Source organism: Phoca vitulina, unplaced genomic scaffold (assembly GCF_004348235.1).
Source record: "Phoca vitulina isolate PV1807 unplaced genomic scaffold, GSC_HSeal_1.0 scaffold20, whole genome shotgun sequence".
NCBI classification, from domain to species: domain Eukaryota; kingdom Metazoa; phylum Chordata; class Mammalia; order Carnivora; family Phocidae; genus Phoca; species Phoca vitulina.
In genome coordinates, this window is record NW_022589723.1 from 25372654 (window position 1) to 25400505 (window position 27852).

General features: G+C 37.8%; 2 protein-coding genes and 1 non-coding gene across 9 annotated transcripts in view; 1 reads left to right on the forward strand and 2 right to left on the reverse strand.

The window, feature by feature from the left end:
- The window catches only part of SLTM (SAFB like transcription modulator), a 42277-nt gene extending 34880 nt beyond the window's left edge, over positions 1–7397 (reverse strand). For all 4 annotated transcript variants that reach the window (XM_032417122.1, XM_032417121.1, XM_032417119.1 and 1 more), the window contains exons 1-2: positions 7117–7397; positions 6066–6153 (exon numbers count right to left, since the gene is read on the reverse strand). In XM_032417122.1, the coding sequence (XP_032273013.1) occupies positions 6066–6153; positions 7117–7278 (250 nt within the window). In that variant the 5' untranslated portion in view covers positions 7279–7397. The remainder of the gene's footprint in view (positions 1–6065; positions 6154–7116) is intronic.
- Positions 7398–7505: 108 nt separating this feature from the next.
- The window catches only part of RNF111 (ring finger protein 111), a 120092-nt gene continuing 99745 nt past the window's right edge, over positions 7506–27852 (forward strand). For 2 of the 4 annotated variants that reach the window (XM_032416986.1, XM_032416987.1), the window contains exon 1: positions 7506–8212. In XM_032416986.1, the coding sequence (XP_032272877.1) occupies positions 8094–8212 (119 nt within the window). In that variant the 5' untranslated portion in view covers positions 7506–8093. The remainder of the gene's footprint in view (positions 8213–27852) is intronic. The other 2 variants (XM_032416988.1, XM_032416989.1) reach the window with 2 other exon arrangements.
- LOC116640861 lies at positions 14556–14737 on the reverse strand. Its single transcript, XR_004301089.1, has one exon. It is a non-coding gene; the product is annotated as a U2 spliceosomal RNA (small nuclear RNA).

A 27852-nucleotide genomic window follows, 5' to 3' on the forward strand; every position in this document is an offset into this window, starting at 1 on the left:
GGTGGGGGGATGGGTTAGCCTGGTGATGGGTATTAAAGAGGGCACGTACTGAATGGAGCACTGGGTGTTATATGCAAACAATGAATCATGGAACACTACATCAAAAACTAATGATGTAATGTATGGTGATTAACATTAATAAAATAAAATTTAAAAAATAGTAACAACAACAAAAAAATTGCTGCTTGAGAAGGGAGGCGGGGGGAGGGGAAGATTCAGAATATAAGCCAAACTGAACATGAATGTTTCCAGCAACAACCTCTCCCCAATTGCATGCAGTGTCTTAAAATAATCAGACTATGCTTTGTGTTGTCTGCATACAACTGCATGCGGTTTTAGCATCTCTTCTATTAAACTGATGTTTTACTACTGAAATCTTTCTAAATGACCTTGTATGTTGTCTTAAACACTGCAAACATCCAATAGATCGTTTTATTATATTTTTTAAAATCTACTGCAGATAATTCACACTCATTGTAATAAATCTAGAAAACACCAAAAGTATGTATTTTTTATTTTTTAAAGATTTTATTTATTTATTTGACAGAGAGAGACACAGCGAGAGAGGGAACACAAGCAGGGGGAGTGGGAGAGGGAGAAGCAGGCTCCCCACTGAGCAGGGAGCCCGATGCGGGGCTCGATTCCAGGACCCTGGGATCACGACCTGAGCCGAAGGCAGACACTTAATGACTGAGCCACCCAGGCACCCCCCAAAAGTATATTTCAAAAAATCTGTTAACTTTGTTGTCTAAAGATAACCAAACTCAACAAAGACACACACACACACACACACACACACACACAAAATACATGCACGCGTGTACACACAAGATTTTAATTTAGAAGGCAGCAAAACCATAACTCAGTTTTTAATGGGTTATTCTTCTATTCCATCAACAGAAAGAAAATACTACCAGCTGACCCTAAGCCTCATTGTCAGAATCAAATAAAGCAAATGTGAAAGTTTTTTGGAAAATGTAAAGTATACAAAACAATTTGCAAACTGACAGGCAGAAAGAAATGAATGAAAATGATGCCAAGCTTCAAGCTCTAGTCTAGAGCTGTCAGTGGTTCTTAATTCTACCTGCGTAAGAATCACCTGGGGAACTGTTAGAAAATAATGAAGCCTGTGCCCCCAACAGAGCAGCCAAAACCAAACCTCTGGGGAGGCAGGAGCCTGGTACCTGTATTTTTAAGAACTCAAGTGACTCTACCATAGAGAACCACTAGGATGACTGAGCATAAATAACTAAGAGGCTAGAATGAAAAGAAAGTACAAGGAAGATTATTGTTTTCAGCTTCTCCAGACTAGAGAAAATTTCAATTCTATCTGCCTTTAACAAAACACCATGTATGATGTGAAACCTGTTTTAGTTGTTGAAAAGGGAAAAAAAAAAAATCCGTAAACATAAATCTCCTATGAGTACATGCACAGGTACATATACAACTTAGATCAACAAATAACACATGTGATAGATTCAGGGTGATGGAATTACGGGCAATTTTCACCTTTTAGTGCCTTTCTGGATTATAAATTTTTTTAATGAATGTATTTCCCTTTTATAATCTGGAAACAACATTGTAAAGCCATCATGCAAACTACTATTCCAGGGTACCAGATCTGCTACGTAAGACCAACTCAGGCTGTGGAGTTCAGGATGTGAGTAGTTAACTCCTAGAACCGCAGAACCTTGAGGCCCTTTTATATGACATATATGTGAGAACTATAGCATAGTTGATTAATTAACCAGTAAATTCCACCCTTATACCCTAAACCATTTTTCAACCTCTTCATTAAAGTCATTTCTGATGCCACCAACTAATATTTCTTTTTCCCCTAATTCCTGGACAATTCATACCTTATTTTACATGAGTTTGTGAAAGAGGTGATAGTCTGAAGCCCTCTGCTCCTAATTCAGAAAGCCTAGAAGAGGACTAACTTGGGAGAAGTGCACTGTCTTAAAGTACTAGAAAATTTTCCCTACCCTGACACACACCACATTTGACACAATAAAACAGCTGAAAAAAGTACATGAGTGCTTTGATGATAAATATACTCCACCAGATAAACTGCAGAAAACAAGCTTCAGGTTTTAATGGCAGAGGTGAAAGGTCTGATTTGGTAATGTGAAAATGAGGCTGGATAATATTCCAGCAAAAGTTATGAGGATTTCCAACCCAGCAACAAAGTGGTAAAGAATAAAAGGATGTTGCAATGATTCACGTGTTCTGTGTTCTAAGAGTAAGGATGCTTTACACATCAGTGCCTAAGGAGGAGCCACGAGTGCCATTGAGAAAGGTACTCTAGAAGATAACAGACTATTAATCTCTGATATACAAGCTTCCAACAAAGAAATAGGCAATTAAAATAAGCACCAAAAGATGTAGTTTTAAAAGCAGTTAAGAAAGCCATCATATGGCCCTCAGGATTCATTCAACAAATATTTTCTGAGTACCTAATACGTGCCTAGCACCGTGCTAAGCATTACAGAGACTAATGTAAACAAAAGACTATGTCCTTACTCTCACAAACTTTCTAGCCTAGTGGGTATCCAAAAATATTTATGACAATTCTGTCCCCAAAGCTCTTCTCAATGCCACAATCTGATTAGTTTCCTTAACACCCAAACATACTGCAGTTAAAAAAAAAGGCAAGAATTAAAGTCCATTGAAATAATGTATTATGTTAAATGCATTTTATGTGGTTTACTATATCCTTATCAGACACAAATTTTAGGAAGCTTTATACAGTAAACATACAATTAATTACATTGTCAGAGGTATTTTCCACATAAAATTAGGCATTAGATGTTTGGATAAACCTATAACCCCAAATTATACTTGTTCCTACAAGAGGAAAAAAATCAGATTTCATGTAGTGGTTTGAACCTTACTAAGCTTGCATGTACTGCACACATTTCAACATCAATAAGTACTGCGTTATATGTAATTCCAAATACTATACTGATTAACCACATAAAATAACTTTTGCTGAAGTTTACAGGTGACTCTAAAGGTTGAAAATCAAAAGAATATGATATGCCATCATCAGGTAAAGCAAAAGAAACCTTAAATCTATAATCTCTAAAACAAGTTAATGAGGAGTTAGCTCTACCTGTTTAACTGCTTTCTTAACACACACCCAAATAATACGACAGTAAATCTTCCCGGTAAAAAGCTTTCTTCTGTGTTACTTATTAAAAAGTTCATAGCAAAAAAAAAAAAAGTTCATAGCAAAGAAAGTTGTAAAGACTCAGAATAGACAACCAATATAAGCTACAAACTGTTTCACCATGTTAACCGCATGCAAACAGATTTTATAAACAATATTAGAACTATAACACTATCAACATTATAAGCACAAACTTGTTTTAAAAAATATTCTAAAATATAGTTAAGAATACAGATCCCTTTTCCTCTAAACACAAATACTGTAACATAAATTTTTTAAAGAAATAGTGACCCTGCATTTATAAGAGAATAAGGTTAATATTTCACCTAAGTAATTTATCCAGACCCATTAAGCTTCTCTCTTGCTTTCTTAACATCACTTAACTTTTACTTGATACCTTAAGATTACCATAAGAATTATTTTCCTGACAAGCTATGATATGCCGTATCTTGCTGATGTCAACATGACTACCTCTAAGTAATCCCTTTCTTTGTTTTCCTTTTCTAATAATCTGTCCTAAAGAATATTTATACTGACTGAGCACCTATAAGTTTTACAGTTCCTTCCTTATACATCTATTTTAGTTGAACAGAAAGCATTTTTCTTCTGACTCCCAACCATATATAATCATTAAATTTCAGAACTAAGAGTCCTACAGATGATCTAGTAAAAATTCCAATTTTACAAAAAAAGGAAACAGACCACTGAAGGAAAGGTGGTATGACCAAGATGAAGTTATTTTCAAGGTCGATACTGTTGAGTAAAATAAGATTTGGAATGTAGTAATGCAGCAATTAAACTAAAAAACTGACATCACATTAAAATAATATTTAATTTCTTGAATCCTTGATTTTAAAATTTAGTTATTTTTAAATTTCCATATTCAAATTTGATTTTTACTATTTTTATAATTTTTATTTTTTAACATTATTTTTAAACTTAATTTAAAATAATCTTACATATAAGCATCTTTAATTGCATGTTAATTCAAACCAGGTTCTCAGTTTGGGATTTACAGCATGTTCTTTGTAATTCATAGAATTTTCAGAACAATGATAAATGGAATTTAAGGAGACAAGAGCTATTTATCGTGCATGTCCTAGAATGAGTCTCACGAAGTACTCAGTAGTAGTCTGCTACCAACAAATGATTAAATGTTACAACTTCTAAAGACCACAAGACACCTTAATATCAGTGTTATGGAAAAATTAAAGTTCAAGTATCCTAATAATCCACGTAAAAGAAAAAAATTAACTGATTATATATATACACACACATTGTATATAGATAAAGAAAAGAAAAAACTTCTTAAAATTTTATGTTGCTGAAATTATTTCTAAGGGTAAGACAAATGAAGTTCCTAATAACTGAAAAAGAGATAGAGAAATTAAAAATAGGTAAGAGTGACTATACCAGATGAGGTTTACTTTCAATGCTAAAATCGATAATCAGCTTGAATAATCTGTACTATGATTAATACACAGCATCTGTTAAACTATCTCAATGTGCTAAATAAATGACATTAATCAAAATCACTACAAGAAATGGTTAATTCCTGATATATTTATTTTCAAAATTTCTATGCTTCATTTTGAAATAACCTCTGGTTTGTCAGCATAGGCTTCTCAGCACAAGCTTCTCTCAACCCAGGGAAATGTATCTTTCAAAGTGATACACTGAGTCAGAGTTACATTAAGTAAGACACAGATCTTCAAGATAACTTTGTTACTCCTCTAAACTCCATGCCCACCTCTGTCATTCCCATCCCACCCAGGAAATACTCCTTAGCCCTGTTCAATTTCCTCTGGCACAAAAGGGGGACTCTTGCAAACCTCTGAAGACTCAAATAGTGAAATGGCATCGAGATCTGCCTGGTCCTAATACCTACAGATTGCTTAAGATCAAATGTTAATATTCCCATCTTTTCAAGGTTAATCCATTCGATCATTTTACCTAGTTACAATCAATCTGGTCCACGGCAGACAGAGCAGTACTTGGATACTTAAAGTAGTAAGGAAAGTTAGATTTTTAAAAATTCTGCAGCTGTCCATGACACACTCTACATGGAACTTGTAAATAGGTACCAGGATCCAGATACCCACATCATGTCCACCCTCTGCCACTGTCCTTATGAGAGGGTGGGAGAAATTTATAATTATTCAAGTCAAGACTTCAATTACCAGAACATTTAAAAAAATATCCAAGTCCCATTTATATTGTCAAAATGTTAATTTAAAACCACTTTCCCCTATTCATTAAATCACCATATCCTGGAAATATATTCTGGCCTAGTTTAAAAATTATAAAATTAAAATCTTTAACATATCCCTATAATTTTTTTAAAGCTAAATTAATCATGGATTTTCCCTACCTTGTTAGTATGATTGGTGAGGTCTTTTTGAATTTCACTGAAAATTAGAATGTATAATAGCATAAATGGAAATTAAGTTCACCAAGTAAAACAAAATACTAAACATAAAGGTTATAAAATTCTAATATACTAGAAAAAACAGCAGGAGCCAAGGTGAAAGATTTGGAAGGAATTCCATCAATACTCTGCCAATTGTGGGGCAAGGTAGACATGTATTAAACTGTATTTTATTCTTCAGGTCTTCACTCTATGAAGGAAGAAACATTATGAAACTGGACTTTGTGATTTTTTTTGGAAGCAATAAAGAACTGGTCTCTTTCAGGTCAGCTTCAGCCAAATCTTAAGGGTTACAAGTTACCCAGAGCCTGGCAACAGTAACTTTTCTTCCTTGACCCAAGAAGGCAGAGTGCCAGAGGGAAATAGCAAAGAGTAGCACTATATAAACAGGGCAAGTGGCACAAGAGCAGAGGCAAGTTATATAACCAAAATATATTTTAAAATATGTTCATAACTCGTAACAACCTTTGCCTTTGGTTGGTTTCTTGTTTGGAGTATCAGTTGAAACAGTTAATTCAATATTATCTGGATCGCCTCCTTCCTCTTCAATAGCCTACATTAGAAAGAGAAGTTAATATGCTACACAATCTATCTAAACTTATTTTATAAAAACGAAAAAAAAATTAGCAAACCTCAAGCCTCAAGACATTAGAATTGCCAGTCATTTCATAAACCGACTTCAAAAAGAGCAATTAAACTACACAAGTGAGAGAAACTTTCACGGGGAAATATCATTAGGTATGAAAATCACATGGAGTTTTAAATTCTACCGAGTCGAGATAATTAAATATCACATATTATCATACTGAACAAAAGTAAATATTCTCAGCTGCAGAAAAGTTGCTAGCTATGAAAGCAAATAACTAAAAAGAGTTTTCCTGATTTCTAGAATGCAAACTTATTTCTCCTCTACTACAATTCCAACGCTCACTCAAATCAGAAAGATAATCAGGGATGAAAAAGCAGATTACTGCTCTAATGCAAAAACTGAAAACCCAGCGGAAAACAAACCCTCTCTCTTACCCACCCCTCAACTCCCACTACCAATTCCCCCCCAAGATGGGGAGGAAACGGTTGGGCACAATTAAACGGTAACTTCGCAGAAGTCACCAAAGTAACCAGTCCCTCCGAGGCCAAGAAATGCACGCGCTCACCACCGCTAAAGACTGGGGACCGAGCGCCTCCCGGGTCTCCACGATCGCCCTTGGGAGGCCGCGTCGGCCGTGGGCAGCCCTCGCAGCCTGGCGGGGACGTCCCGGGGGAGGCAGGGGCGCGCTCGGCTGCGACGGCCAGTCCCGGGCGGCTCGCGGGCCCCTCGCAGGCCCAGCTAGGCTCGCGGGGGCGGAGGCGCCGCGGGAGGGTCCTCACCCTCCTCGCGCGCGCGGGCGCCGCCCGGGGCCTCCCCACCGCGCAGCCCCACGGGCCCCGGCGGCTGCGGGCGGCCGGGGGCTGCGGCGGAAGTGGGGGCTCCGAGGCGCGGCCTAAGCTCCCCTTCCCGGACCTCGCCGGGCCTCACCTGCTTGAGTCGGGAAACGAGCACAGTCTTCACTCCGGTGATGTCTAAGTTCCGCCGCTTCAGCTCGGACTTGAGATCGATGACCCGCAGATCAGTGATCTTTTTACCTTCCGCCTGACCCGAGGCGGCCGAGGGTGCCACAGCACCGGTAGCGGCAGCCATTTTAGAAGAGCAGCGCGCTGCCGAGGCAGCGAGTGGGCTGCAGGGCGGCGGCAGCAGCGCCAACTTCGACCCAGGCCTCGGCGGCCGCCGGCGCCGCGCAGCGCTGCGCACAATGAGCCGCTGGCCCCGCCCCCTGTCCGCCACCCCAGCGCAACCTGCAGCCGCAGCCAGCACCCGGATGACGGGCGCGCGTGCGCACTGGCGCGGGGGACGGCGCCCGGCGCGCTCCGCGGAGCCGGCCGCGGCCACCTGGGCGGCGCGACCCCTTGCGTGGGCTGGGAGGTCAGGCACGTCCAACCGCACCAACGTCCTCTGCGCCGCCGTTCTCCCGCTGCTTCGTTAGCCATTTCCTGGCGGTGTCTGGAGTCTTGAGCAACAACAGTGTCAGGCACTTCACGGCATAGATAGTTCGTGCGTTACTCAACACAAACCGAGGGGCGTGTGCGCGCCTTGAACCTCGTCCAGGGAGATATTTTATCAGTCCTGCTGAATAATCGAAAAAAATGTGGCCAGTGTGCGCTAGCGAACTAGGTTCCCCGAGTTCCAATCAAAAGGCCAGAAAGAAACCGTAGGGCAGTTTTAGAAAATAAAGAATATAAAGGGCTCTAAGAGTTATAAGAATATAAAGGGCTGGCCTGGGTGACAGGTCCCACTAGCTGGCTCAGGGGAAAACATGCCTTCAGCCCAAAGAGGCTTAGTTTATCCCAGGGCTGTCCCCGCTCGCTGGAAAACCAGGACAACTTCCCCTCTGCATTGGCCTCAGTTTGCCAACCCCTCCGGTGGACCTGGGGGCGCAACACGAAATTGATCGCGGAATGAGGAAGTTTCTAAATACTTGTTTCCATTTTCATACTCTGTGTTCACTGTTTGCCCCCGCAAAATTTGGGATCCCAAGAACAATCACCATCTTCTTAGGAAGGACCGGCCTGTACAAGTGAGTACCTATTCGTAACTTTAGTCAGCATTATTTACGAAGCATAAGCATTTATGGAATAAAACAATTCTATAAATTCCATACACTGATTATGACGCACAATTAATTATACTGTCATTTTCTGGTTTTAAAATTTAAATTGATGAGGTCTGTCTCCCTTTATGTCGTTTTTTCTGATGGACTAATTAGATCAAAAGAAGAAAAACTGGACATAATGAAATAATACTTGACATTCTGGTAGTTCTTTACAGTTTATAATGTGCTTTGACATGCAATAACCCTCTTAATCCTTCTGAACTCTGTGGGGTAAATCTATGCGAGGCTTAGAGAGATTAAATGGCTTGTGCATGTTCACATAGCTGGTATGTGGCAGAACCGGTGCTCAAATCCAGGTCTCCTGATTCCAAGTCCAGCTCTGTCTCTACTATAACTTCATTCACAGTCAATAGAATTTTAGAATTCAAAGGATCTTTGGAAATCTGGCGCAGTCCTCTCTCTCTCTCTCAATGAAGATTTTTAGAAATTTATCCAGGGACCCACAACTAATTATTGGCCAAATTGACACTGAACCTAAGATCTCATTCCAGTGTCTTTCCCACTACGCCACCTGCCTTGTGTCCACTAGTGCCCACTGGCCCACCTTTGTGAATACAGGTGAATACTTGTAAAGAGCAGTTGTACTAACCAAAAACTAATGTGATAGTTAAAGTGAATGAGTTTTTCTTTGTCTTAAGAAAAAATGTAATAATGGAGTTATCTTTAAAAAGGAGATCTATGCCTTCTGATCTGATGCATTTGAGAAGGACACATCACCTGCCAAAATGCCAAGAATGTTTAACCCAAATCTCATCATGAGAAAACAATCAGACAATTGTAGGGCATTCAACAAAACAAAAGCTCTAGATTCTGCAAAAAAAAGCAGTATCATAAAAGTAAAAGTAGTAGAGCAGTTCTGAAATAAAGATCACTAAAGGGATTGAAAACTAAATGTCGTGTGATTGTTTGGATTCTGGATCAAAAAAAGCTACTAAATGAACAATTGGGAAATTTGAGACAATTGGGAAACCTGACTGTAAATTAGATTGCTTTATTGTACCAGTGTTAAATATCTGGAATGTTGTATCATGGTTATGTCGAATGTCTTGGTTCTTAGGACATACTTGCTGAGGTTCTTAGAAGTGAAGTATCTTTCTGTCTGCAATTTACTTTCAAGTGGCTTGGATGGGGAGAACAAATGTGGCAATATGTTACAAATCACTAAAGTAAGTGTAGCAAAATGTTAATAATTGAGGAAACAAATGTGGCAAAAATTTTAATGATTAGGAAATCTAGATGAAGGGCATAAGGTTGTTAATTGTATACTGTTTAAATTCTTTTTATAAGTTTGAAGCTATACATAATACATAAATCTAATTCTATGTGATAGAAAATAAAATGGAGGAAAAAATATTTTTTCATTTAACATCTAGAATATTTGATTTTGTCATTTAACCTATGATTTTTGGTTTTTGAAATTACTTATCTAAGTAATTCACCTTTATTTTTTTTTTAAGATTTTATTTATTTATTTATTTATTTTAAAGATTTTATTTAGTTATTAGAGAGAGAGAAGGCACAAGCAGGGGAGTGGGAGAGGGAGAGGGAAAAGCAGACTTCCCGCTGAGCAGGGAGCCCGATGCGGGGCTCGATCCCTAGATCCTGGGATCATGACCTGAGCCGAAAGCAGACGCTTAACCGACTGAGCCACCCAGGCACCCCAAAAGTATTTATTTATTTGACAGAGAGAGACACAGTGAGAGAGGGAACACAAGCAGGGGAAGTGGGCGAGGAAGAAGTAGGCTTCCCGAGGAGCAGGGAGCCTGATGCAGGGCTCGATCCCAGGACCCTGAGATCATGACCTGAGCCAAAGGCAGACACTTAACCGACTGAGCCGCTGAGGCACCCCAGTAATTCACCTTTAAATGGATGTTTCTTTAGTATATTTTTTCCTGAATCAAGAACACTACTTAAAAAGTAATAATAATCTGTATTTTATTGTAGAAAGCCTCTTGCCATTTACTGAATACTTTTGCACTCATTCTGGGCTTTGTTTTTGTTTTTATATAAGCTCATCGTTTAAGAAATATCTGTTGAATATTTACTATCTGCTAGGCTTGCCAGGTTCTAGGAAGATAATGATAAACCTGATCTATTTTGTTCACCATTGTGTGGGCTCCTAACACAATGTAGACTCTCAGTAATAAATTGCTTGAAGGAAAATAGACAGTGCTCTGAGAGCCTATAATAGGAAAATTTAACCCTTACAGGGTTAGATAGAATGATCTTTATTTTATGGACAAGAAACCTGAGGTTCAAAATGTCAATAACTGGTCCAAGAGTATAGAGTTAGTAAAAGGAAGATCCAGGATGATTTCAAATCCATTGCATTTTGTTGTTGTTGTTGTTACAATGTCTTGTTTTCCACCAAAGTTTATTTGCATTCCCAAAGAGAATTTTCTACCTTCCTCCTAATGCTAAGGCCCAATTTCTACTATTCACTCTGTTTTTTTTTTTGAGAGACCTTAGTCTCTGCTTACCATCTTCCTGTCCAGTATCATTGTTCCCTACCCTCACTTTCTAATAGGCTTTAAAAACTTTCTCATCTTGAAATATCTTTGCTTTGGCCAGATATTTACTATTGGCAGCCATTGAGATGTCGTGTCCTTCCCCTAATGGAAAGTGTATAGTTTCTGGTAATGACAGAAGAGGTAAATCAGATAAATGCCCCCCAAAAATAATAAAAATGCTTGACAAAATAGAAAGTTCAAACCTTTTCTTTTCTTATTTTCTGTGTCTTGTTATATTAATAACTGTGAGAGATGTGTTAAGAATTTCACAACAGGGGGAGATGAACCATGAGGGACTATGGACTCTGAGAAACAAACTGAAGTTTCTAGAGGGGAGGGGAGTGGGGGGATGGGTTAGCCTGGTGATGGGTATTAAGAAGGACACGTACTGCATGGAGCACTGGGTGTTATACGCAAACAATGAATCATGGAACACTACATCGAAAACTAATGATGTAATGTATGGTGACTAATATAACATAATATAATAAAATTTTTTTTAAAAATTAAAAAAAAATAATTTCTCAACAAGGGACGCCTGGATGGCTGTCAGTTAAGTGTCTGCCTTTGGCTCAGGTCATGATCCTGGGGTCCGGGGATTGAGCCCCATGTTGGGCTCCCTGCTCAGTGGGGAGCCTGCTTCTCCCTCTCCCTCTGCCTGCCGCTCCCCCTGCTTGTGCTCTCCCTCTCTCTCTGTCTCTGTCTCTCTCTCTCTGTGTGACAAATAAATAAATAAAATCTTTAAAAAAAAAAAAGAATTTCACAAGAATGTGGATTTGTTTGTAGAACTGTCAAATGTTACCTCATGTATTTTAAGACTTTGTTATTAGATGTATACAAATATACAGTTTTTACACCTTCATAATTAATTAAGTGAGCCTTTTATCTTTAGTAGTTTTTATTTTGCTTAAATGCTTTACCAGCTTTCTCTAGGGTAGTGTTTACAAAGTGTGTCTTTTTCCAAACTTTTGCCTTCAAGCTTTTTGCATGTTTTTAAAAAAAATTTATTTATTTATTTATTTATTTATTTATTTATTTATTTGACAGAGAAAGAGAAAGAGCACAAGCAGGGGGAGCGACAGGCAGAGGGAGAAACAGACTCCCCGCTGAGCAAGGAGCCTGATGCGGGGCTCGATCCCAGGACTCTGGGATCATGACCTGAGCCAAAGACAGACACTTAACCAACTGAGCCACCCAGGTGCCTTGCTTTCTGCATGTTTTTAATTTTTTTCTTTAAGTAGGCTCCATACCCAGTGTTGAGCCCAACATGGAGCCCAACATGGGGCTTGAATTCATGACTCTGAAATCAAGACCTGAGCTGAGATCAAGAGTCAGACGCTTAACTGACTGAGCCACCCAGGTGCCCCCTTTTGCATGTTTTTAAGATATGCTTTTCTAAGTAACATGCAGTTGTTGTTTTTAATCTAGACTGACAATCATTTATCTGAAATATTTAATCCATTAACAAAATGTTATTACTTTTAGGTTTAGATGTATTATGGTTCTCCAGAGAAAACTTGAACCAATAGGAGACATATTTGTGTGTGTGTGTGTGCGCGCTTGCGCACACGTGCGTGTGTGTGTGTGTGGAGAGAGATTGTATGTATATATATAATCTCACACAGTTATGGAGGCTAAGAAATCCCAAGATCTTCCATCTGCAATCTGAAGTTCTGTCCTGATGTATGGTTTTAAAAAATGTATCCTACTTGGGTTTTGTCGAACTTCTTGAATCTATGGATCAAGATTTCCTGGTGCACCTGGCTGGCTCAGAAGTTAAGCATCCAACTCTTGATCTCAGCTCAGGTCCTGATCTCGGGGTCCTGAATTCAAGCCCTGGGTTGGGCTCCATGCTGGACATGGAGGCTACTTAAAATAATAATAATTTTTAAAAAAAGAAGTAAAAGAAGATTTCCTGGCCTTACACCCAGGAAAGTCAGTGGTGTAATTCCAGCCAAAGTCTAAACGCCTGAGAACCAGGGGAGCCAATGGTGTAAATCCCAGCACCAGGGCAGAAGGTTAATGTCCCAGCTCAAGCAGGGTCACTTGATGATTTGAGGGTCAGCCCTCAGGTTTGTCTCTCCTCAAAGATCATATTAGAAGAATATTATCATGACCTTGGATTAGGGAAAAAACTATAAGGATACAAAAGCACTGGGACGCCTGTGTGGCTCAGTCGGTTAAGCCTCTGCCTTCGGCTCAGGTCGTGATCCCAGGGTCCTGGGAATGAGCCCCGCATCAGGCTCCCTGCTCAGCGGAGAGCCTGCTTCTCCCTCTGCCTGCCGCTCCCCTTGCTTGTGCTCCCTCTGACAAATAAAGAAAATCTTAAAAAAAAGAAAAAGGGATACAAAAGCACTGACTACAAAGGAAAAAAATGATGTATTTGGCGACATTAAAATTAAGAATTTCCACTTATCAGAAGCTACCATTAAGAGAATAGAAGGGAAGCCATGGAGTGAGAGATATTTGTAACACATATAACCAATGGTGGGTACATAACCATAATCTACAAAGAACTCCTACAAATTAAGACACCAATTCAGTGGGAAAAAAATAGTCAAGTCTTTTTTTTTAAGATTTTATTTATTTGTGGGGCGCCTGGGTGGCTCAGTCATTTAGCATCTGCCTCTGGATCAGGTCATGATCCCAGGGTTCTGGGATCAAGTCCCGCATCAGGCTCCCTGCTCGGCGGGAAGCCTGCTTCTCCCTCTCCCACTCCCCCTGCTTGTGTTCCCTCTCTCGCTGTCTCTCTCACTGTCAAAAAAGAAATGAAAATCTTAAAAAAAAAAAAAAAAGATTTTATTTATTTGTTTGAGAGAGAATGTTGGGGGAAAGAGCAGAGGGAGAGGGAGAGGCAGACTCCCCCCTGAGCAGAGAGCCTGACACAGGGCTCCATCCCAGAGCCCTGAGATCATCACCTGAGCCGAAGGCAGGCGCTTAACTGACTGAGCCACCCAGGCACCCCAAAAATGGTCAAGTCTAAAAACATACTACACCAAAGAGAAAAGTCAGATGGCATGCACACACAAACACACACAATCTCATTAGTAATCAGGAAATTATATATTAAAACTACAATGATATCTCTTTATACCCCAGCATAATGCCTAAATCAGAGAAACTAACAATACCAAGTGTTGGCAAAGATGTGGAGTAATTGGAACTGGGATTAAGTGGGAGTAAAAATGGATACAACTACTTTAGAAAACAGTTTAGAATTATCTAATAAATTTACAGAACCACATATCTTTTGACCCAGAAATTCACTCTTAAGTATATAGTTTATGGGAAAACAAATACACATAGCAGCAGTATTTGTAATAGCCCCAACCTAGAAACCCAACAAATGTCAGTTAATAGTAGAATGGGTAAGGGTGCCTAGGTGGTTCAGTGGGTTAAGCATCTGGCTCTTGGTTTCAGTTCAGAAAATGATCTCTGGGTCAAGGGATCAAGCCCCGCATAGGGCTCAGCAGTCAGTGCACAGTCTGCTTGTCTCTCTCCCTCTGTTCCTCCCCCTGCTCATATTCTCTCTCCTCCTCTCTCTCTCAAATAAATAAATAAAATCTTTAAATAAATAAATAGAAGACCATAGTGCGTATATATACCTATGCCTCCAGGAAGCCAGACACAAGCCTCCAGCCCAGACACTAGAAGGCAGAAGCATCCAACACACATGATCTCAGATAAACAGCCCCCCACAGCTCAAGCTGAACTTAGACACCTGGGTATTTCCCCTGAGGGGCTGCACTGTTCCTGGAGGTACTGCAATACCAGGTCGATACGTGGAGTGGACAATTTCCTCTTCCATCTCCCTGCTCCAAAAATCCATTTAATATATTGTCCTCAGAGGACGTATCATATATTAAACTGAAAAGAGCAAATACTACACTTGATCTTAGCCAAAAGGCCGAGAAGTGATTGCTTAATTTTTTTTTGTTTTAAAATAATTATAAACTCACAGGAAATTACAAAAATAGTACAGAGTGTTCCCATGACCCCTTCATCCAGTTTCTCCAAATCATTACACCTCTTGTAACTATACTACAATATCAAAATCGGGCACTGATATTGGTACAATGGGTGTGTATATTTCTATGCTATTTTTATCTCATACAAAGATTCTTGATACACTTCAATGAAGACCCAGAACTATTCCATCACACAAATATCTCCCTGTGCCACTTCTTTATAGTCACACCCACTCCTTTCTCCCGCCCCCACAAGCCTAACCCCTGGCAACTACTAATCTATCCTCCATCTCTATAATTTTTTCACTTGAAGAATGTTACACAAATGGAATCATAGAATATGGGACCCATTGAAATTGTCTTTTTTTTACTCACCATAAATCCCTAGAGATCCAAGCTGTTGCATGTATTTATAGTTTGTTCCTTTTTGTTGCTGAGTAGTTTCCCATCATATGAACGTACCACAGTTTGGTTTTTGTGTGAACTCTAGTCATTTCTCTGGGACAAATGCCCAGGAGCGTGAATGGCATGTCAAAAACAAAAGCTTAGTATCCCTGATATAAAAAGAGCTTCCAATAGTAGAGAACAAAAAGTCATGTTGTATGTATGTTTCGTTTTTTAATAAACTTCCAAACTCTTCTGGTGTGGCTTTACCATTTTATATTTCTACCAGCAATTTATAAGACATCTAGGTTTTCCATATTCTTGCCAGTGTTTGGTATTTTCACTTTTTAAAATTTTAGCTGTTTTATTAAGTATGTAATAATGTGTCATCAAAAGTTGGGACTTTTAATAACTAAAGGGAATCAATGTCTAATACCAGGATACATTCCAAATGGATTAGTATTTAAATATAAGAGATGAAATCAGTCCTGGAAGAGAACACTGGTGAATTCCCAGGTCCTGGCAACCATTGATCTGATTTCTGTTACTATAGTTTTGCCTTTTCCAGTTTACCATATAAATGGAATCATATAGTATGAAGCCAGTTGATGGGCTCAAATTTGAGTTGTTTTTAATTTTAATATTATGAATAAAGCAGCTGTAAACATTAACATACCAGTACTTGTGTAGACATATGTTTTCATTTTGAGGTGGGGGTAGATACCAAAAAGGGGTAGTATGGTAATTGTATGTTTAACTTCAGGAGAAACTGCCAACCTGTTTTCTAGATATGCTATTTTGCATCCCCACCAGCAATATCTGAGGGTTTCAGTTGCTCTAAATCCTTATTAGGACTTAATATGAATATGGACAGTCTTTTTCATTTTAACCATTTTAGTAGTTATGTAGTGTTGTTGTTTTAATTTACATTTCTGTAATGACTAATGACTTTGAATATGTTTTCATGTGCTAATTTGCCATCAGTATGTGATGAAGTGTTCAAATCTTTTTGTTGTTGTTCATTTAAAAAATTGGGTTGTCTCACTATTACTAGGTTTTAATGGTTTTTTTTAATACTATGCATATAACTCCTTTTTTATATATGTGTCTTTTGAATATTTTCTCTTGGTTTCTAACTCATACCATCGTTTTATGAGGGATACTTTCAAATGTCAGGACTTTTAAACTTTAAGGAGGTCCAGTCTGTCATTTTTTTTCATGATTCATGCTTTTTGCATCTTAGCTAAGAAACATTTGCCTAACCCAAGGTCACAAAGATTTTGTCTGATATCTTCTCCTAAAAGTGTTGTATTTTTTTTTAAGGTTTTATTTTTTTAAGTAATTTCTGCACCCAATGTGGGGCTCAAACCTACAACCCTGAGATCAAGAGTCGCATGCTTCACCAACTGAGCCAACCAGGTGCCCCCTCTTAAAGTATTAAGTTTTAGTTCTTAAGCCTCTGATCCATTTTGAGTTAATTTTTTATATGGTGTGAGGTAACAGTCAAAATTCGTTTTAATGTGCAAGTATAATTGTCTCATCACCGTTTGTTGAAAAAACTATTCTTTCCTTCTTGAATTATCTTGGCAACATTGTTGAAACTCAGTTGATCTAGGATGCCTGGGTGGCTCAGTCAGTTAAGCGTCTGCCTTCAGTCAGATCATGATCCAGGGGTCCGGGGATCTAGTCCCATGTTGGGCTCCTTGCTCAGCAGGGAGCCTGCTTCTCCCTCTGCCTGTCGCTCCCCCTGCTTGTGCTCTCTCTCTCTGACAAATAAATCTTTTTTTCTTTTTTTTCAGAGAAAGAAACTCAGTTGATCTATTTCTGGACACCATTGTGCTCCATTGAGCTACGTGTCTATCCTTACAGGATCACCAGACTGTCTTGGTTATTGTAGCCTTATAATAACTCTTGAAATTAGATAGTGTAAGTCCCCAAATTTATTCTCCTTTTTGAAAATCATTTTGCTCTTTGAGATCCTTGACAGAGAGAGCACAAGCAGGTGGAGAGGCAGAGGGAGAGGGAGAAACAGACTCCCTGCTGAGCTGGGAGCCCGACATGGGGCTCAATCCCAGGACCTGGAGATCATGACCTGAGCTGAATGCAGACACTTCACCATCTGAGTCACCCAGGAGCCCTGGATGTTGAATTTTGTTAAATAATTGTTCTGTGTCTATTGGATGATCATATGGTTTTTCCTTTTTAGTCTTTGATATGGTTAACTAAATTGATTGGTTTTTGCATATTGAGTCAACCTTGCTCTCTTTTGGTAAACTCCAATTGGAAAATTAAAATTTTCCTAAAAATTATTTTTGTTCCATAAATTATATATTATTCTTCTAAAGATTGCTGGATTATATTAATATTTTGTTAGGGTTTTTCTTTGAGTAAACTCTACCCACAATGTGGGGCTCAAACTCATGGCCCTGAGATTAGGGGTCATGTGCTCTATCACTGAGCCAGCCAGGCACCCCATTGTTAGGGATTTTTTAATCTATTTTTATGGGATATGAAGTTTTCTTTCTTGTAATGTTTTTATCTGCTTTTGATGTCAAGGTAATGCTGGTCCCACAAAATGATTTGGGAAATGTTTCTTTATCTTGTATTTTTGCTAAAGTATATATAGAACTAGTATCATGTTTTCCTTAAATGTTAGGCAGAGTTCCTCATTGAAGCCCTCCAAATCTAGAATTTCTTTTGTGTGTGTGGGGGGGGGGGAAGTTTTTAAGTACAAAATCAATTTCTTCAAGATATGTGACTCTTCGGGTAGTTTATTTCTACTTGAGTGAGCTTTGGTAATTTGTGTTTTTTGAGGAATTTGTCCCATTCACAAAGTTATCAAAGTTTCACATAAGGTTGTTCCAAGTGGAAAGAGAATTTCTGTTCTTCTAAGAGACAAGCTAATGTAAAGTGCCTTTTTTTGTCATAACATTTTAGGTTGGCATGGAGATTAAAGGTTTGTTAAGTTGTATTGTCAAAAATGTGTTGTCAATATATCCTCATGCATTGCTGACTGGACTGTAAATTCACCTGTATGGAGATCAATTTGAAAACATATAACAAAATTACAATGCACGGACCCTTTGGCCCAGAAATTCTACTCATAGGTAATAATGCATTCTTGTAGGTAATAGCACACTTACATGAAATAACATATGCACCAAGATATTTACTGTGGCATTATTTACAATAGCAAAATTGATGGAAATAATCTAAAAATTCATCAGTGGTATGGTTATATAGCAGAATGCTCAGTACATATTTATAAAAATGATGGATCAATGCATATACTACTATGGAAAGATCTACAGGATCTTTCTTAAAAATCAAACAGAACTAGACACTGGAAGATAGTTTGAATGGTATGCTATAATTTGTAAGGGAAAAATAATGTGTATAATTACGTATGTAAACATCTAGACGTATCTGGAAGAATACACAAGAAACTGTTAATAGTTGCTTCATCGAGGTATAATTTTGTTTTAGTCCCTTTGGGCTGCTATAAGAAAACCACCATAGACTGAGTGGCTAAGAAAGAACAGAAATTTTTTTCTCACTTTTCTGGAGGCTCAAGTCCAAGATCAAGGGGCCAGCAGATTCAGTGTCTGGTGAGGTCAGAAAGGATGAAGAAAGCTCTCTGGAGCCTCTTTTATAAGAGCATTAATCCTATTCATGAGGACTCTGCTTACATATGAATGGGGGGGACACAAACATTCAATCTATAGCAGATTTGCATACCATTTAAACTATACAATTCAACGATTTTTTGTAAATTGACAAAGTTGTACAACTGCCCTCATAATCCAGTTTTAGAACATTCTATCACACCAAAATAATCCCTCATGCCCATTTGAAGTCACCCTTGTTCCCACATCCCAGCCCTAGGCAACCACTAATATACTTTATATTTTTATAGATTTGCCTTTTCTGGACATTTCATATGAATGAAATTATACAGCATGTGTTATGCATCTAGGTTCTTTGAGATTTATCCATTTTGTAGCCTGTATCGGTTGTTTGTTCCTTTATACTGCTGACAGTGATCCATTATATAGATATAACTACCACATTATGGTTATCTCTATGCTAGTTGATAGACATTTGGATTGTTTCCAATTTAAACTATTATGAATAATGCTGCTATGAACATTTGTGTAAAAGTCTTTGTTTGTACTTGTTCTCATTTTCTTGGATAGACATCTAGGAGTGGAATTGCTGGGTTTTATTGTAAATTTGTTTAATTTCTAAGAGACTGCCATAGTAGCTGTACCATGTATATACCCATCAGCAGCATATGAGGGTTCTATTTCTCCATATCTTTTCCAACACTTGTTATGGTCTGTCTTTTTTATTATAACCGTACTAGTGGGTGTGAAGTGGTATTTTGTTGACATTTTAATTTGCATTTCCCTGATGATTAATATGTTGAGCATCTTTCCATGTGCTTATTCCAGCCATTCATATATCTTCTTTTGTAAAATATCTATTCAAATCTTTGTCCATTTATAATTGGGTTGTTTGGGGGTTTCTTGTAAATTTCTATTACTACTTTTTCTATTTATGGGATTTCTTTCTTTTTTTTTTTTTTAAAGATTTTATTTTATTTATTTGACACAGAGAGAGACAGCTAGAGAGGGAACACAAGCAGGGCTAGTGGGAGAGGGAGAAGCAGGCTCCCGGCCGAGCAGAGAGCCCGATGTGGGGCTCGATCCCAGGACCCTGGGATCATGACCTGAGCGGAAGGCAGACGCTTAACGACTGAGCCACCCAGGCGCCCCTATTTATGGGATTTCTAATTGTATTTTGTATCCATCTATTCTTGTTTTATTTCTGTTTTATAATTTCTTGTTATTTTTCATAAACAAATGTTACTTCTTCATTGATCTCTTTGAGGATCTTCAACATAATTATATTTTCTTCAGTTTTTATGGAAAATTTCAAACATAGACAAAAGTGGAAAAAGAGTATAGTGAACATTCATGAATTCATCACCCAAATTAATATGTCTCCCATCTCTTTTGTAAGGTTGGTTCTTTAGAAAACCTTGTCTTTGGTTACTCAAGACATAACTATTAAAACCCTTCTCACATGTAACAAGTTTCCCCATGTGCATGGTACTGTAGGAATAGTATTGCTTCTCTATGTCATGCAATAACTGATCTCTTTATGACTAGTAGCAGAGTGTTCTAAAATCCATGGTCTTTGTCTTACCCAGTCTTTGGATTTCAGATAAGCTATAAATACCCATAGGACAGGAGGGGATGATATTCAGGAGGTTTTACATATAGAAGAACCCTCTTGCAAAGCTTGTGTCTTGACTTGGTGAGAGAGCACATGGTCCTAAACCTCCTAGAAGATTTTTGTAGTAAGAGATTATGGGAGATTATTATTACCAGACTCACACTTTGGCTTCTGTATCAGCCTCCCTCTCATATGTTTACTTTTAGTTGAGCTCACCTCCTTTCTTTTTTTAAAATTAATTAATTAATTAATTAAAGTAATCTCTACATCCAGTGTGGGGCTTGAACTCACAACCTTGAGATCAAGAGTCAGAGGCTCTACCAACTGAGCCAGCAAGGCACCCCAAACTCACTTCCTTCCTTCCTTCCTTTCTTCCTTCCTTCCTTCCTTCCTTCCTTCTTTCTTTCCTTTCTTTTTAAGATTATTTATTTTAGAGAGAGAGAGAGAGAGAAAGAGAGCAGGGTGAGGGGCAGAGGGAGAGGGAGAGAGAAAACCTCAAGCAGACTCCCTGCTGAGCGTGGAGCCTGACATGGGCCTCAATCTCAGGACCCTGAGATCATGACCTGAACCAAAAGCAAGAGTCAGATGCTCAACCAACTGAGCCACCCAGGCACCCCTCACCTCCTTTCTTAAAGAGTTATGGATCTCACTGTGCTATAGGTCACCCCAGCTTCCTTTCCTTCACGAAACTCACTATGGTAATTATTGTAGGGATGTTGTTAAGAATGATTATTTTCAAACAGTGTCCCTTTAATGATAATATTTCTTTCAGGTTTCAATATAAGGAAAATTTCTGCTTCTTCTGAGACATATTACCGTAATGACTCTTGTGAATCTTGTAACTGATTATGTTTACTTATTGGCTTTGACTGAAAGGAATCTAAAGCTAAACTTGTGGCTCACATCTAAAAATTGTCCAGGATTCTATGGTATGTATTTCTTGTGTCCTCTCATAATTGTTTCAGGCTGAATTTTGCTATCCTCCCGTGTCATTGTTTTTCTAAAATGTTAATCTTTTTAAATTTCTACCCTGATATTATTTGTATTCATGTAAGCTATCACAAATACAATTAGAGAATAGGGATGGGAATGTTTGCACACACACAAGAGATGGTTTGTTTAAAGTGGCACTTGTAGCAAGGAATTAATGAGTACTTTACATCTTAATATATAGTCATAGTTTCAGATTCTTAGATTGCATCTCTAAGCTTATTTTCTCATCATTAAGACAGGTTTTTGTTGCACAGTCCAAAAATGGAGCGGTGGAAAATATTCATTCTACAACAACAAAAATATTTTTAATGTGAAACAACTTTTGTCTTTGTGTGCTCCTTGTTTTAACACATAATATTGACTGGGCAAGTAATGAAACTCCTATATAATTTTCTCACTTAAAATGTGAATAAAGCCTAAATTACTTACTGATCAATTCAAAGAGGTGGTACCTCTTAGATGAAAAGACACAGTTGATTATTACTACCAACTAAGTTGCTAATAGGATATTGGACAAGTTATTTAATCTCTCTAGGGTTTACTTTCCTCTAGTGGGAAATAGGATGACTGAATTAGATGATCCTTAAGACCCATTGCATCTCTTAAACATTCATACAGAGATGAGTAAAACAAAGGACTTATCCTTTACAAGGTCACAGTAGAGTGAGAGACAAAAGGGTAAATGGATTAAATAAAATATCATAAGTGCTCTAATAGTGGTTATAAACATAAGTTTATTGATACAAAGGAGGGAAACATGGACTCTAATTGCAAAGCTAAAGGTAGATTCAGAGTTTATGACCTTCACTTTGTTTTTGTGTTAGGGGAAAAGGTGTTAGTCTTTTACTATTAACTCTGATATTAGCTGAAGGTTTTTTAAAGATGCCTTGTTTTAGAATGATTTAGAATTTTTTTTCCCATTCTTAGTTTGCTGTAAGTTATCATGAAAGGGTGTTGAATTTTGTCAAGTGATTTTTTTTAATCTTTAGAGATGATCACTTTTCTTTTTTTAGTGTGATATGATGAATTACATTAACTGATATCTTATTAAACCAACCATGTATTCCTGTGATAAAATACACTTGTTCATGATATATTATCCATTTTTATATATGGCTAGATTTGATTTACTAAAATTTTGTTAAAGATTTAGACATCTACGTTCATGAGGGTTGTTGGTCTAAATTTTCTTTTAATATTTTTGCTCTTGGTTTTAGGGTAATGCTGGCCCCATAAATGAGTTGAGATGTATTCACTTTTGTATTATCTACAAGAGTTTGTGTAGGATTGGTATTCTTTCTTCCTTAAGCATTTTATAGAATTCACCAGAGAAGTCATCTGGCCCTCAAGTTTTCTTTAGGGAATTTCTAAAACAATGAAGTCCATGTATGGATCTGAAGTGATGTCCTTTTTCTCATTCCTGATGTTGGCAATTTATTTCTTCTCTCTTTTATTAATCCTTAAATAGTCTGGTTAGTGGTTTATCTGTATTACTGATACTCTTAAAGAACCAGGTTCCACTGATTCCTATACTTTTGTTTTCTCATTGATTTCTGCTATTTTTGTGGGTTTTGTTGTTTTGTGTATGTGTGTTTGTTTTCATCTTTTGGCCCCTTTTCCCATTTCTCTCATCCTCCCAACCCCTGCCTTTGGCAACCACCAATCTGTTCTCTGTATCTATGAGCTTGTTTTTGTTTGTTTCTTTCTTTAGATTACTCATATAAGAGAGATTATATAGTATTCATCTTTCTCTGACTTATTTCATTTAGCATAATGCAGGCAAAGGTTCATCTGTTGTCACAAATGGCAAGATTTCCTTTTTTTGTATGTGCTAATAATATTCCATTGTGTATATATACTGCAATGTCTTTATACATTCATCTGTCAGTGGACATTTAGGTTGTTTCCACATCTTGGCTACTGTAAATAGTGCTGCAGTGAACATGAGGATACATATATCTTTTCAAGTTGTTGTTTTTATTTTCTTTGGATAAATACCCAGAGGTGGAGTTGCTCGATCATATATGTTAGTTCCATTGTTAATTTTCTTAGGAACCTCTGTACTGTTTCCCATAATGGCTGTACCAATTTATATTCCTACCCACAGTGTACAAGGGTTCCCTTTTCTCCACATCCTCTCCAGCACTTGTTATTTCTTGTCTTTTTATACTAGTCATTCTGACCGATGTGAGGTGATATCTTATTATGATTTATTTGCATTTTCCTGATAAATTAGTGATGTTGAGCATCTTTGCATTTGTCTGTTTGCCATCTGTATGTCTTCTTTGGAGAAGTGTGTATTCGGGTCCTCTGTTCATTTTTTTCATTGCATTGTTTGGGGGTTTTTTGCTATTGAATTGTATGTGTATTTATGTATTGTGGATATTAACCCCTTATCAGTATATACAATTTGCAAATATTTCCTCCCATTCAGTAGATTGATTTTTTATTTTTATTTATTTTTAAAGATTTTATTTATTTATTTGAGAGAGAGAGAGCGTGTGTGAGTGCATGTAAGGAAGCAGGGAGAGGCAGACGGGGAGGTAGAAAGAATCTGAAGCACACTCCACACTGAGCACAGAGTCCCAGGTGGGGCTCAGTCCCACAACCGGGAGATCATGACCTGAGCCGAAACCAAGAGTTGGATACTTAACCAACTGTGCCACTGAGGCACCCCCTTTTTATTTTGTTGATTGTTTTCTTTGCTGTTCAGAAGCTTTTTAGTTTTTATGTAATCTCACTTGTTTATTTTTGCTTTTGTTACTTTTACTTTCAGTGTCAGATTTTAAAAATCATCACCAAGACCTATATTAAACTTACCACCAATGTTTTCTTTTTTTTTTATTATGTTATGTTAATCACCATACATTACATCATTAGTTTTTGATGTAGTGTTCCATGATTCATTGTTTGCGTATAACACTGAGTGCTCCATGCAGAACGTGCCCTCTTTAATACCCATCACCAGGCTAACCCATCCCCCCACCCCCTCCCTTCTAGAACCCTCAGTTTGTTTCTCAGAGTCCATAGTCTCTCATGGTTCATCTCCCCCTCTGATTTCCCCCCCTTCATTTTTCCCTTCCTGCTATCTTCTTCTTTTTTTTAACATATAATGTATTATTTGTTTCAGAGGTACAGGTCTGTGATTCAACAGTCTTACACAATTCACAGCATTCACCATAGCACATACTCTCCCCAATGTCTATCACCCAGCCACCCCATCCCTCCCACCCCCCCCACCACTCCAGCAACCCTCAGTTTGTTTCCTGAGATTAAGAATTCCTCATATCAGTGAGGTCATATGATACATGTCTTTCTCTGATTGACTTATTTCGCTCAGCATAATACACTCCAGTTCCATCTACATCGTTGCAAATGGCAAGATTTCATTCCTTTTGATACCACCAATGTTTTCTTATAGGAGTTTTATGGTTTCAGGTCTTATGTTCAAATCTTTAATCCATTTTTAATTTATTTTTGTGTATGGTGTAAGATAGTGTTCTAGTTTTATTCTTTTGCATGTGGCTATTCAGTTTTCCCAACATCATTTATGGAAGAGACTATCTTTTCCCCATTGTATATTCTTGACTCCTTTGTTCTAACTTAATTGACCATATATTTGTGGGCTTATTTCTGGGCTCTCTATTCTGTTCCATTGATCTATGTGTCTTTTTATACCAATACCATACTGTTTTGATTACTATAGCTTTCTAAGTTGACCCTTGAACATGAGCTTGAACTGCATGGATTCACTTATATGCAGTTTTTTCTATACAGTATAGTATTGTAAATGTATTTTCTCTTCCTCATGGTTTTCTTTTTCTTTTTTTTTTTTTAAGATTTTATTTATTTATTTCACAGAGAGAGACACAGCGAGAGAGGGAGCACAAGCAGGGGGAGTGGGAGAGGGAGAAGCAGGCTTCCTGCTGAGCAGGGAGCCCGATGTGGGGCTCGAACCCAGGACCCTGGGATCATGACCTGAGCCGAAGGCAGATGCTTAACGACTGAGCCACCCAGGTGCCCCCTCATAGTTTTCTTAATAACATTTTTTTCTCTAGCTTACTTTATTATAGTAGTACAGTATATAATACATATAACATACACAATATGTGTTAATTGTTTATATTTTCAGTAAGACTTCCTGTCAACAGTAGGCTATTAGTAGCTAAGTTTTGGGGAGTCCAAAGTTATACATGGATTTTTAACTGCCTGGGAATTGGTGCTCCTAACCCCTGTGTTGTTCAAGGAGCAACTGTAATAGAGTTTGAAATCAAGGAGCATGATGCCTCCAACTTTGTTCTTCATTCTCAAGATTGCTTTGGCTATTCTAGATCTTTTGTGACTCCATATAAATTTTAGGATTGTGAAAAATGCCATTGGAATTTTTTTCTCTTTTTTTATTATTATGTTATGTTAATCACTATACATTACTTCATTAGTTTTTGATGTAGTGTTCCATGATTCACTATTTGCATATAACACCCAGTGCTCCATGCAGAACGTGCCCTCTTTAATACCCATCACCAGGCTAACCCATCCTCCCACCCGCCATTGGAATTTTGATCAGGATTTCATTTAATCTATAGATTGCTTTGGGTAGTATGGACATTTTAACAATACTAGTTCTTCCACTTCATGAGCATGGAATATCCTTCCACTTAAATTGTGTCCGCCTCAATTTTTTTCTTTAATCTCTTGTAGTTTCCATATAGAAGTCTTTTACCTCCTTGGTTAAATTTATTCCTAGGTATATTATTCTTTTTGATATAACTGTAAATTGGATTGTTTTCTTCATTTCTTTTTCTGATAACTTGTAATTAGTGTAAAGAAATGCAACTGATTTTTAGGTATTGATTTTGTATCCTACAACATTACTGAATTCTTTTATTCTAACAGTTTTCTGATAGAGTCTTTAGGATTTTCTATATACAATATCATGTCATCTGCAAATAGTGACAGTTTTACTTCTTCTTACCAATTTAGATGCCTTGTGTTTATTTTTCTTGCCTAATTACTGTGACTAGGTCTTCTAATACAATGTTGAATAAAAGTGTTGGAGTGAACACCCTTGTTTGGTTCCTGAACTTAGAGCTTTTCCACTGAGTATGATGATCGCTGTGGGCTTGTTGTATATGGGCTTTATTATATTGAGGCACATTCCCTCTATACCCACTTTGTTTAGAGTTCTTTTTATCATAAGTGGATGTTGAATTTTATCAAATTCCTTTCCTGCATCTATTGAGATGATCATATTTTTCTCCTTCTTTTTGTTAATGTGGTATATCACATTGACAGATTTGCAGATGTTGAGCCATCCTTATATTGCTGAATAAATCCTGCTTGATCATGGCATGTAATCCTTTTAATGTATTGTTGAATTTGATTTGCTAATATTTAATTGAGAGTTTTTGCTTTTATGTTCACCAAGGATATTGGCCTGTAATTTTCTTTTTTGTGGTATCCTTGTCTGGTTTTGGAATCAGGATAATGCTGGCCTCATAAGATGAATTTGGAAGAGTTCCCTCCTATTCTACTTTTGGAAGAGTTTGAGAAGAATTGGTATTACTCATTCTTTGTTTGGTAGAATTCACCCATGAAGCCATCTGGTCCTGGATTTTGTTTGTTGGAAGGTTTTTGCTTTATTGATTCTATTTACTTTTTAGTAATTGGTTTGTTCAGATTTTTTAATTTCATGATTCAGTCTTGGTAGGTTGTATGTTTCTAGGAATTTATCCATTTCTTCTAAGTTGTGCATTTTTTTCTATTATTTTTGTTTTCCATTTCATTTCTGCCTTATTTTTCTTCTGTCTGAAATATGAAAAGTTTATTTTGTTTCTCATAATTTATTTTGTTTTCCAGAGTTTATATTATTTTTTAAAAGATTTTATTCATTTGAGAAAGAAAGAGAGAGAGAACACGAGCTGGGCAGGGGCAGAGGGAGAGGGAGAAACAGACTCCCCACTGAGCAGGGAGCTTGATGCAGGGCTTGACTCCAGGACCCCTAGATTATGACCTGAGCTGAAGGTAGACACTTAACCATCTGAGCCACCCAGGCACCCCACCAGAGTTTATATTATGTATAAACATAGGGGCGCCTGGGTGGCTCAGTCGTTAAGCATCTGCCTTCAGCTCGTGTCATGATCCCAGGGTCCTGGGATCGAGTCCTGCATCAGGCTCCCTGCTCCACTGGAAGCCTGCTTCTCCCTCTCCCACTCCCCCTGCTTGTGTTTCTGCTCTCGCTATCTCTCTCTCTCTCTGTCAAATAAATAAATAAAATCTTTAAAAAAAAAAAAAACATAATAACATAGTACATAGACATAACAGATCTAAGATGATTTCTGTAAGTAAAATTTCAAGCACAATGTCCTGAACACAATTAAAGATGAAGAAGCACACACACGGGCGCCTGGGTGGCCCAGTTGTTAAGTGTCTGCCTTCGGCTCAGGTC